Below are 12,327 nucleotides of genomic sequence, written 5' to 3'. Positions count from 1 at the left end.
TATATATATATATATTGTCATAGTTAAAAATCATCTTTATACAAAGTTTGGTTAAAAAATATCCTGAAACCTAAAAATTGATCAGTGAAGGGGAAAAAAATAATATTGTTTTTGCCTATATATGTCATTTAATGTCTTTTTTCCCCCCCTGTCCTGGTGTCCACAGTGTTTCTTATGCTCCAAAAAACATGGAATTACATTAAAAAAATTAATTAAAAAAAGACCTCCTCGGTCTCAGGAGGTTATGCAATTGTATGGCATAGCCTAGTTTATTGCTTATTTGCAACTCAGTGTGGATTTCAGACTTTGTGAAGGCTACTGTTGAGTAGAGCTGTTCTAAATTATTTTATTTTATTTATGCTAAATAATTAAATGGTGTTGTTTTCAGAGAGAAATCAATTGTGTCCTGTGAACTACTACATTTAGTATAATTTGATGTTTAAATATGGTGTAAATGCTGAGCAGAGACTAAAAATATTTGAAATTGTCTTTTTATTATGTTTATTATTACTGTCATAGCAGCAAATGAATTTAGATAACAGAATTTGATGTAAGATTAAAATAAAATAAGATCAGTAATGTGAAATCAATCGTGTGCCAATAAAACACATTACATATAAAATAGCCAACAGTAGGGGGGGTCGATGTGACTTTTGGTATATTATCAAAATTTTTGAAACCATTAAAATAGCAGCCTTATATTATGTTGGAAGTAATGCGAAGTATAACGGAGTATTTTCAGTCTGCTGCTTCACCTGATTTATACAGACAGTCTAAGTAGCCTACTGTAAGCTTAATCTTAATCAAAAGTTGATATGACAGAAATCGAGTATTTAATTAAAAAATATATATATTTTATAGCACAACTTTAAAATTTCAACACTTCATATTTATGCTTTAATTTCTTCATTTACAGATGTTGAACCATCAAGCATTTATTTTGGCGGAAAACTGCAGGGAGCCCTTAAGTGTCATGATTCCGCCTGTTTCAGCCATAGACTGTTGCTGTGTCCCAATTCAGAGGCAGCATCCTGCGAAGGCCAATGGCGTCACAGCAGAGCGACAAAGACGAAGGGGAAATGCGTCCTTCATTTCCTGTGAAATGAAGGATACAACAGATGGATCCTTCGCAGCCCAGCCTATTCATTGCACACCGGAGACAACAGGATTCCTTAAGAGAAATTACTCAATTACACTTTTAAATGTAAGTATTGTGTTTCAAATTACTGAAATGTAGTAAAATAAATTGTAAAAAATTAAAAACTTTACCTAAACTTTAAAGTGGTTCAAATGTTGACACATATCTGACTAAGATGCGATTATATATAATTTATTTATAATATACCGAAATGGATCATGGTGAACATCTTTAGACAGTTTTATATAACTGTCAGTCATCAACGGCAGCTGTCACAGTTGCTTGGCATCAAGAACAGTCCTCTGTCAGCTAGACAGTCCCATTTAACAATACTCCGTCCGACCTTCACGGCCTTGGAATGAGGCAGCCTCTGAATCGGGGGACAGCCTGTTTCAGCACTGGTCTTTCACACCTGAGATCTCTAAAAGATGAGATATTGGAAAAGACCCAAGAATAGTAATAGGAAATATCAGATCATGTTACTGACTTGGATCTGAATCTTGTTCAGCAAAATGAACAAAACTTTTTTCCAGTCATTTAATTTAAACAGGATTAAACTAATAAACTAAACGGCTCTGTAAAGGATCATTCTCAATTAAGGGGCATTTCTCAAAAGCATCTTAAGCAAGTAGATTGTATAACCATTGCCACCTGGTCTTGATCAACTTCTCTCACGATGCTTTTGAGAAACACATCCATGATTAGGTCACCTCCCGAGACTCTCCTTTAGTCTCGATTTGTAGAGGGCAACATTATCAACAATCCCCATTCAGGCCAGTAGTTGTTGATGTCACTCTGTAAAGAATATGCGACTCGCCTGTAGACAGAACGCGTAATACGCATGCACATGACGTCATCATTTTCACAAATTCATGTTTTTGTAGTTTACACCTAAACAATAACCGTTATTGTTATGGTTTTCAAAAACTTGTACTTAACTTTTCTTGTAACTGAACGGCAAAAACACATAAAACATTTTCAGCTTTAGGTTGAAAAAGGTGTTGTGTAAAAAAGCTTTGCAAACAAGTTACTTTTAATTAATTAAAAAAATTTAAAAGTATTGTAAAGTGGTTTAAAAAGTAACAGATCTCACGGTCTACCCCTTAGACATTTGCATTTAGAGAACATATTGATGATGTATTGTGTTCCTTTCAATTTAATCTTTAAATTCTCTTTACTTGGTCTTAAACAATTCTTAAAGGGATAGTTCACTTTGAAATTAATTTTTGGTATGTTTAGCTTACCTCAAGGGCATCCAAGATGTAGGTGTCTTTTTTTCCGCAGTAGTTTCAATTTTGATATTTTTAGGTCAAACCGTTCTTGTCTGTCAGTCATATAATGCAGGTCTATGGTCACTGTCTCAAAGAGCATGCACAAAGTCCAAATTAAAACAATTCCCCGTCGTCCAAATTAAACAATTCCCCATCGTAAGCACACATTGATGGCCTAAGACACGAAACGAGCGGTTTGTGTGAGAAAACGAACAGTATTTATATCGTTTTTACCACTTATACACAGCCATGTCCGAGTGATCTGATCTGACGTGTACGCAGACTGGTGCATAGATATATACACACTAGATGTCGCCTTAAAGACATTCGTTCCAATGAACTGCCGTAGACAAGGCGACATCTAGTGTATATATCTATGCACCAGTCTGCGTACACGTCAGATCAGATCACTCGGACATGGCTGTGTATAAGAGGTAAAAACGATATAAATACTGTTCGTTTTCTCACACAAACCGCTCGTTTCGTGTCTTAGGCCATCAATGTGTACTTACGATGGGGAATTGATTAATTTGGACGACGGGGAATTGTTTTAATTTGGACTCTGTGCATGCTCTTTGAGAGAGTGACCATAGACCTGCATTATATGACTGACAGACAAGAACGGTTTGACCTAAAAATATCAAAATTGAAACTACTGCGGAAAAAAAGACACCTACATCTTGGATGCCCTTGAGGTAAGCTAAAACATACCAAAAATTAATTTCAAAGTGAACTATCCCTTTAAAGGAACCGTATGTAAGGTTGTGGCCAAAACTGGTACTGCAATCACATTCAAATTACTGTAGAGCGGTGCATTTACTGCAGCTTTAATTAAGGGGCAATCCAGACACGTAATCCAATATACAGGCAGTAGGTCAAAACACAGGTAGGCCATCCAAACAAACAAAACAGGCTGGGGTCAGAGGCAAAAGATTAATCCATGGAACAGGAACAAATCCAAAAAAGACCAAGTGACATGAAACCAGGGAAAAACGCTTGGAAATGCAGTGCAACAACATACAAAACTTCACCATGAGTGAACATGGTATAAATAGGCTGAGACTAACAAGGTAATGAGACACAGGTGAAAGCAATCAGTGATGATGAGTCCGGGCAGTGAGTTATGGGAAATGTAGTTTGTGAGGGAGTGATAATAGTCTGGTGTGGAGTGCCCTCTGGTGGCTCTCAAGGGCACTCCAGCTGGTGACTGTTACAGGAGGAATATGTAATTATTAAATATGTAAATATTATTAGGGTTCCACAGATACAAACAATAAGAATAAGACAGACTGCGGCAAAACTGCTTTTAAGCCACCCCATTAGTTAGTCAGTAATATTGCCTGTCAAACAAAGTTATATTCGATATAATATTTATAGTGTAATTGAGAACTTGAGTCTGGCCTAATGGCCATCTAACCTGTTGTTCATTAAGGAAGAGTTTAGGTAAAGAAGAGGAGAATCCAAGAGCAGATTCTATAGTAGTTTATCAATGATTTTTGATGGCTAAGAATCCAATTTGACCTCTGAACTGTGAATCTTATTTGGCTGTTTTTCATGCATCAGTTTTGATGGACTGATTCAGTACTTTACTCAGTGGAAACAGTTTTATTTAGAGGTAAAGTCAGACTGTGTAAAAGCAGGACAGGAAGAAGACCCTCAACTACAAACTAAACACACATTGAACAAAGTGATACTTTCCTGCAATGCTGTCTGTCCCTGCAGATCAAACCACATTTCTGAAGAAAACCGACCGCAGTGGTTTCAATCTGACTCAATAGATGAGCTGAATCACACCTCAGTAAGACCGGCAATGTGAGAAAATAGATGGTTTTAACTTTTTTGTTTTTGTTTTTCAATGCACACATTTTATATATAGATCTTCAATTGATTTATAAAATCAGTAAGACCTACTTTATTATGTTATTCAAGATTCAAGATTCACACAATATTACACTATTCTATGTTTACAATTAATACAGTCAGACAACCATCTTTCAACATTATCTCTGTTGAAGGATAAAGATGAAGATTGTTGTCCACTGTTAAGAACAGTTAAAGAGTGTGTGTTTGTGCGTGTTTGTTTGTTTGTGTGTGTGTGTGTGTGTGTGTGAGTGTGTGTGTGAGAGAGAGAGAGAGAGAGAGAGAGAGAGAGAGGGAGGGAGGGATGGAGGGAGAGAGAGAGAGAGAGAGAGAGAGAGAGAGAGAGAGAGAGAGAGAGAGAGAAAGAGAAAGAGAAAGAGAGAGAAAGAGAAAGAGAAAGAGAGAGAAAGAGAAAGAGAAAGAGAGAGAGGGGGGTCTAACTGTTGTGGGAGGCTTCACACTTGAGTGCTTTCAGCAGATAGTCTTCTTAGATCAGACACTAAACGGGTGAAGAAAATGTTTCACATGCTTGGTTTGTTCTGTTTGTGCTGGAGGTGTCCAACTGGTAAGTTTTAAAAGCATTTTATGGATTAATATCTCACATTTGTTTAGGAACAAAGTGACAAACTGCTGCTATGGTTTAGATTAGACTATTTACACTTGTTATCGCAGATCAAATCAAACGTAAGGTTTATTTTGGGATGAAAAAGTCATGAAAAGTGACTAGTCTTGTAGATAAAAAGTCATGTAGAATAATGGAAATGTCTATGATGAAGAAACACGAACAGTGGAGGCTAAGAAATGAAATCCTCCATTGTGCCGCTTTTAAAACTCAGGCCTTTTTTTGTGATTTTAAATATACTAATCTCATACAAAATTGACAAATGGGAGTTCATGACCAGGTACCATTCAAAATTATTTAAAAATACTTCTACAGTAATCATGAATGACAACAAATATAGGACAAATTAATTTGTCAAAACACAATTCATATTTACTTTCAAACTGCAACTGATTTCATCTTTCGCAAACCATATAGCCTTAATCTGCATAAAACCTGTTTCTGTTTGTTCTCCAGACGTGTTTGGTGATGATGTAGTGAAGTCAGTGTCAGTGATGGAGGGAGATTCCGTCCTTCTACACTCTGATGTCACTGAAATACATGAAGACGACGATATACTGTGGAAATTTGGAACTGAAAACTCTCTCATAGCTAAAATCAATATAGAGAAGCAAATCTTCTCCACATCTGATGATGTTCCTGATGGGAGATTCAGAGACAGACTGAAGCTGGACAATCAAACTGGATCTCTGACCATCACAAACACCAGAACCTCGGACTCTGGAGAATATAAACTTGATATATTTGGAGCTGAACATTCATCAAAAACATTCAGTGTTTTTGTCTATGGTGAGTTGAGAGTGTATTTGTACAAATGATCACATATTATTGTTTTTTAACCTTCATGCTGCATTAGGACATTTTTGGTCATTTTCAGTTTAATTTCTTTGACCATGTTGGCTGTTTAATGCAAATGGTATGTAATTTGGCAAGATTGTGACTTTTTGGATAAATTTAAAAATCTTGATCCCATGTTGCATAATATGTATAACACACACTGTGTAGATCAAATAGGAACATATAGCACTATAATGACCAAAAATGGCCCATTGAAACCCATTAAAACGTTGTTTAAAGCCGGGGCCGTCATTAATACATGAATCATGACTTATGTTGAAACATCCTTTCATTTTGAAGCAAAAGCATTATATTTGCATTATATAGTGTATTCCACCAGATGACGTCACTACATAGGTATTCCCTATGGGGGGAAATGCACATTACTTTCCTGGTTTCCACTAGGGGCACTATTGACTGTGTTATGAAGCATTTGAATGGCTCAATGATCTAAAATGATGTTTCTGAGTATGTGTGGATGTCTGAGAGCAATGTGTGTCTGCGTTGACAAAAGTGTGTGTGTGTGTGTGTGTGTGTGTGTGTAGGGCCTAAATATAATACATGGTGTTTAGGCGAGTGACAAAAATCATAATATCCATCCATCCATCCATCCATCTTCTTCCGCTTATCCGGGGCCGGCTCGCGAGGGCAGCAGTCTAAGCAGGGATGCCCAGACTTCCCTCTCCCTAGACACTTCCTCCAGCTCTTCCGGGGGGACATCGAGGCGTTCCCAGGCCAGCCGGGAGACATAGTCCCTTCAGCGTGTCCTAGGTCTTCCCCGGGGTCTCCTCCCTCTCGCGCCAGACGGTTTGCCAGAATCTCTTCGAGGCCAACCGGTAGTCCTTCTCCATGGCCTCACCGAACTCCTCCCAAGCCCGATTTTTTTGCCTCCACAACCACCCGGGCTGCAGTCCGCTTGGCCTGTCGGTACCCGTCAGCTGCCTCAGGAGTCCCACAAGCCAGCCAGGCCCGATAGGACTCCTTCTTCAGCTTTACGGCATCCCTTACTTCCGGTGTCCACCACCGGTTTCGGGGATTGCCGCCTCGACAGGCACCGGAGACCTTACGGCTACAGCTCCGAGTGGCAGCGTTGACAATGGAGGTGGAGAACATGGTCCACTCGGACTCAATATCTCCAGACTCCCTCGGGATCCGGTCGGAGCTCTGCCGGAGGTGGAAGTTGAAGATCTCTCTGACAGGGAATTCGGCCAAGTCTGCCGAGTCTGTCCAACTTCCTCCCCTGCCATCGGATCCAACTCACCACCAGGTGGTGATCAGTTGACAGCTCCGCCCCTCTCTTCACCCGAGTGTCCAAGACATATGGCCGGAGGTCAGATGAAACGACCACAAAGTCGATCATCGACCTCCGGCCTAGGGTGTCCTGGTGCCATGTGCACTGATGGACACCCTTATGCTTGAACATGGTGTTCGTTATGGACAAGCTGTAACTAGCACAGAAGTCCAATAACAGAACACCACTCAGATCAGGGGGGCCGTTCCTCCCAATCACACCCCTCCAGGTGTCACTGTCTGGCCTGGCTCCAGGGTGGGGCCCCGGCTGCGCCATGCCGGGCGACGTCACGGTCCTCAAATTTATTGGCATCATAAAGGGTTTTTGAACTGCTCTTAGTCTGACCCGTCACCTAGGACCTGTTTGCCTTGGGAGACCCTACCAGGGGCATATAGCCCCAGACAACATAGCTCCTAGGGTCATTCGGGTACTCAAACTCCTCCACCACGGTAAGGTGGCAGTAATATAATACTCATATTATATTATATTATATAATAATCATAGTATACTGAAGGTCATATTTTACCCCCTCTCTCTCTTTCTCGCTCTCTCTTTCTTTCTCCCTCTTTGTGTGTGTGTGTGTGTGTGTGTGTGTCGGTGGTGTAGGATGTGTGTGTAGGTGTGTATGTGAGAAAGAGAAAGCACTTCTCACTGCATTGTTTTCTTTCGGTTTGATTTGGCTGAACAATGACCCCATTTTGTTTTGAAGTTTTTGATATGTTTGATATGTTTATATAATTTAGAAAAATAAAAATTCATGTTCATGGTGATCTTGTAGTTTTGCTTTCTTGCTAGAGCAAATTTTGATGTGTAGGGAGACAGGCACAGGTTATAGTCACCTAGTAGAAATCAGGAAAATATTTGCAATACTGCAGATGTTTGCAGTATGTCAATTATATGAAAAATGGTACCAACTGGTGGAAAAGAGTAAAAAGTAAATATTTTACCCTAAGGCTTGGTAATGACAGGGTATTTGAATAGAAATTTAGATTTTATGATATTATGACAGTGGGTTCAAAAATGGATATTTTAATGGGTTTAAATAGGATCAAATTTGTCCTTAACGCGCTATGTGTGATTATTATTATTTTTTTAAATCTGACATAGCACAAAAAATAAAAATGCACCAAAAGTAATGTTGCTGCTAATCTTTGACATATTCAAGACTGTGATAATCCAAAGCCAAGTGCTTACACTTTGGATTTAGTATATGGAAAATAATGTTTTTAATGTTTTTTCCTGGAATTTAAAGGGTTAAAATCCTGAAATGAAATAAATATTTGGCAGTTATGATGAGGACTGATGCTGGTTAAAAGATTTAACTCAGTAAAAGTGGAAAATAATAATAATATATCATATTTTAGGCAGTGTTTAATATGTGACAATTTTTGGTTCTTTAAAAAAAAAAAAAATCTGACATAACACAAAAAATAAAAATGCGTAAAAATCAATGTTGCTGCTAATCATGGACATATACCAGGCTGTGATAATTCCCTCCCAAGAAATCCACCTAGCATGTAGTACACAATTGTTTTAATGTTTTTTATGTTTTTTCCATCGATAAAAACAGTGGCATCATGTAAACAAATGCCATTTAAGGGGTTAAAATTCTGAAAATTAAATAAATATTTGGTAGTTATTTTCAGGACTGATGTTGGTTAAAATATTTAACTCAGTGAAAGCATGTGTGGCAGTGTTTAGAGTGGACATTTTTGTCCCTTAATGCACTCAACGTCGTAAAATATATAATGAGGCATTAAGGTTAAAGGAATATTCCGAGTGGTCAGGGGTGTTCACTGATATGCTCACACAAAAATCGCTGCAAAAGATGCTTTCCAACAGGTTTTATCGAAAGCATCTTTTGCAGCGATTTTTGTGTGAGCATATTAGTGAACACCCCTGACCACTCTGTGAGTTTCACGTCTTTGTAAACGAAAGTTTAATGCGTTTTAGGAAGGATTATTCCAGTGCACCTATGCAACCATTGTGGAGGTGGGGGGGTGCTACCACAGAAACCGAAAATTCTCGGGCCAGCAGCATTTGTCCAAATTTCAATCTTAACCATTGTATTTCATCAGAAACGATCTGAAAACAGGGCTTTAAGTGTAAAATACCGAACTTGTCCTTTAAATAATTCATTTTAGTGTTTAAGGTGTTGTGATGTCAAAGCAAAAAAGTTAAATATAACTTTACACACAAAAGGATAGTGTGTGATTAAACTCATGTTAACACTCATATTGTTCACATCTTGTCACTGTACAGTGAGTATTACTATACAGTGAGTATATTAATGTTTTCGGATCGGCCCTGTTCACTGCCATTGTGAGTCTCATTGAAACCCAGATGTTTGCTTTTCTGCTGAAAATAAATTGTGGTTATGTTTATTCTCTCATATTTCCCAGCTCAACTGCGCACTCCTAACATCACCAGAGATTGTTCTTCATCATCATCATCATGTTCATTGGTGTGTTCATCAGTGTTGAATGTGTGTGATGCGACTCTCTCCTGGTACGCAGGAATCAGTGTATTGTCCAGCATCAGTGTGTGTGATCTCAGCATCAGTCTCTCTCTACCTCTGGAGGTGGAATATCAGGATAACAACACCTACAGCTGTGTGCTGAACAATCCCATCAGCAACCAGACCACACATCTGGACATCAACACACTCTGTCACACATGTGCAGGTACCACAGCACTGATGATATATGTGTGTGTTTACTGACCTGATCTCTGTCTTCTGTTCTAGATCAAACACATTCACTCACACTAATGACTGTCTCTCTTTTCCTCTCCTTCAGTTCCTCCAGTTCCTCCAGTCTCAGTGTCTCTGATAGTGTTGATCTCTGCTGGATCTCTGATGATTTTTGCTATAGTCGGGATCTTCTGGATCTGCAGGAAATGTAGAAAAACAGGTCAGGAATTCAATTATTAACTATAAATATGTTCATGCATTTGAATCAGATATACAAAATTCTCTATAAGAATGCCAGCTCTGTTAACTCCTCTGTATTATTGTTAAAGCAGTTCAGACCCAGGAGGAAGACAGAACGGATTCAGCATTGTGTAAACCAACAACACGACAAAAGGTAAGATCCTTCATGACTGTGTTGCAGTGAGTTAGTCAGATTGAAGTTTGCTGCATCAGACAGTCGGTGAACAGACCTGTGAATAACAGTCCATCCATTATTATTATTGCCTTGGGTGCCGATTAAAAAATTAGTTTTTTTAAAGGAACCGTATGTAAGATTGTGGCCAAAACTGGTACTGCAATCGCTTTCAAATTACTGTAGAGCGGTGTATCCCCTCCCCCTCCCCCCTGACTCGAGGTTGCCAGATAGGCTGCAGGATCCAGCAGGAATGTAGGCTGCTACAAGGAGCTTCCAATGGCAAGTGACGAGTCTCCTATAGAAATCCTTGTTTTATTTCGGACTTTGTCACGACGTATTTCGGATTCATAACGAGGTCTTTTAGGTTTCGTAACGTTAGACATTTTTTATCCGACACGTTTGTAGAGTAGAGCAGAGCTGGCAACCCGGATGCCAAAACATTACTGACTTTGTGATTAGTAGAAAGGTGTAGGGTGGAGCATCAGGCCAAAACACAACATGACAACATCAACATCAGTTGAGGGCTGAAACTTCACTTTTAAATGACAATATCCTGGCCGGACTACTGTTGTCAGTGATATAAGTATTTGAAATGAACATGATTTCTTAATGTCTAGTGACATATCAGGGGCATTTTATGATTAATTGAAATACATTTCTTACATACGGTTCCTTTAAGCATGTTATTTTATTTAAATTAAGTGTATACTGTTTGCAACTAAAAAAGTTAATTAGCACAAATCGAAATGTATTAGCACAGAAAAGTATTGATTTTTACTCAGTCCTTATTCTATTTCTGTCATACTCCACACGCCTGCGCTACTTCTGACGTCAAGGACAAATGAATACCCAATCAGTACCCAACATTCTGCCACCAACTTTTGTGTTTGCAGAAGATGTTTAACCTTGGTCATACATTTTAGTATGACATACAAACGCTATGGTCATACATGATTTCATCCATCACGGGTTAAAACGATATACTTCGATGTTTGCCGTGGTCGAGGAGACTTAAGCGCAACATGCCTTCAGACGTGATGTGGAATGCTTGTCCTTCTCTTATTGCGCTCTTTTATTTACCACAGAACATTGTTTTCCTAACAAAAATATACATGGGCGCCTGAAAAACCGGGCAAGTTGGCATTTGACCAGCATTTTAAGGGGCCCCTGGGCTTTACCTTTAGAGGGGCCCTATATCCCCCAGAACTATTACTTACATTCACACATTTTTTTCTAAATCACAAAGTGCAAGTTATCAGCCTTTTACTTTGCAGGAATAAATGCCATCATCCGAACCTACAGGTCTGTCATATTAAATATACATATCACTGCATGAACTACATATTGGCACACAGTCCGAACAGTGGCTGAGACAGAAACATTGAGACTGTTGTTGTAAGCAGCTTTAAGCAAATGAAGTTAGGATATGCTTCATACGGAGAGCTATATTACACTTTCTCATTACGTTTGTTCTGAATTTGAACACCGAACTTCAAACTCATTGACACCATTTGTTCATTTTTGAAGATAACTTTTGCCTGTTTGGTTTAGATTTAACAGTTTTGGACTGCTGAGCGCTTCCTTAGCCCGGGGCCGTTGCGTTAATGCTGCCCTGAATATACACCTACCTAAATGACTTGCATGTATGATGTCATTTCCTCTCGCTTCTGTTCTTGTACTTCAGTGTTGATGCTACAGTTCTACATTGTGAAATAATCAGGAGGCATTCAGTTAAATAAATTATAAAAGAAAAAGAAAATCTGTTAAACATAGTGGAATTGGTCTGATTATTCTATTATTAGCTTTTAAACTGTTGCATCATCAGATTCCTGATTGAGTTTGTGTTTCCTTACAGAAATCAAAGATGGATGCTGTGTATGAAAATGTCCCCAAAAAACGATGATCAAATACTGTATGTACTGGATCTGATGTTAGAGTTAGTACTGCACACTGACTCACACCTCTTGACCACATTTATTCTCAGACAGGATATATCTGTTTTGATTTCACTCTCTGTATCATATATTTTGGTATTGTGGTGTATGAAATTATATTTTAATTTAGTGGTTCCCCAATATAATAGCATCCAGAAACTCAACTAAAATGTTCTACTTTTAATTTATCATATGGAAATATATAAACATTAATTATTAAATATTAATCACACTCGTCTCTGTGTTCCGTTGTCTGTAATTTACTGT

At 38.5% G+C, this 12,327-nt stretch overlaps 1 protein-coding gene across 1 annotated transcript in view; it reads left to right on the top strand.

The window, feature by feature from the left end:
* The window catches only part of LOC307169636 (uncharacterized protein), a gene marked incomplete at its 5' end in the record, with an annotated part of 128,026 nt that extends 115,736 nt beyond the window's left edge, over nt 1-12,290 (top strand). The window contains 3 exons of the mRNA XM_079890365.1: nt 9,827-9,931; nt 10,041-10,105; nt 11,982-12,290. Of these exons, the coding sequence (XP_079746491.1) occupies nt 9,827-9,931; nt 10,041-10,105; nt 11,982-12,029 (218 nt within the window). The 3' untranslated portion in view covers nt 12,030-12,290. The remainder of the gene's footprint in view (nt 1-9,826; nt 9,932-10,040; nt 10,106-11,981) is intronic.
* Between the last annotated feature and the right edge of the window lie 37 nt (nt 12,291-12,327).

The sequence above is a fragment of the Squalius cephalus genome (assembly GCF_949319135.1).
Source record: "Squalius cephalus genome assembly, chromosome: 13".
NCBI lineage: Eukaryota > Metazoa > Chordata > Actinopteri > Cypriniformes > Leuciscidae > Squalius > Squalius cephalus.
This window is presented reverse-complemented; position numbering and strand designations above follow the sequence as displayed.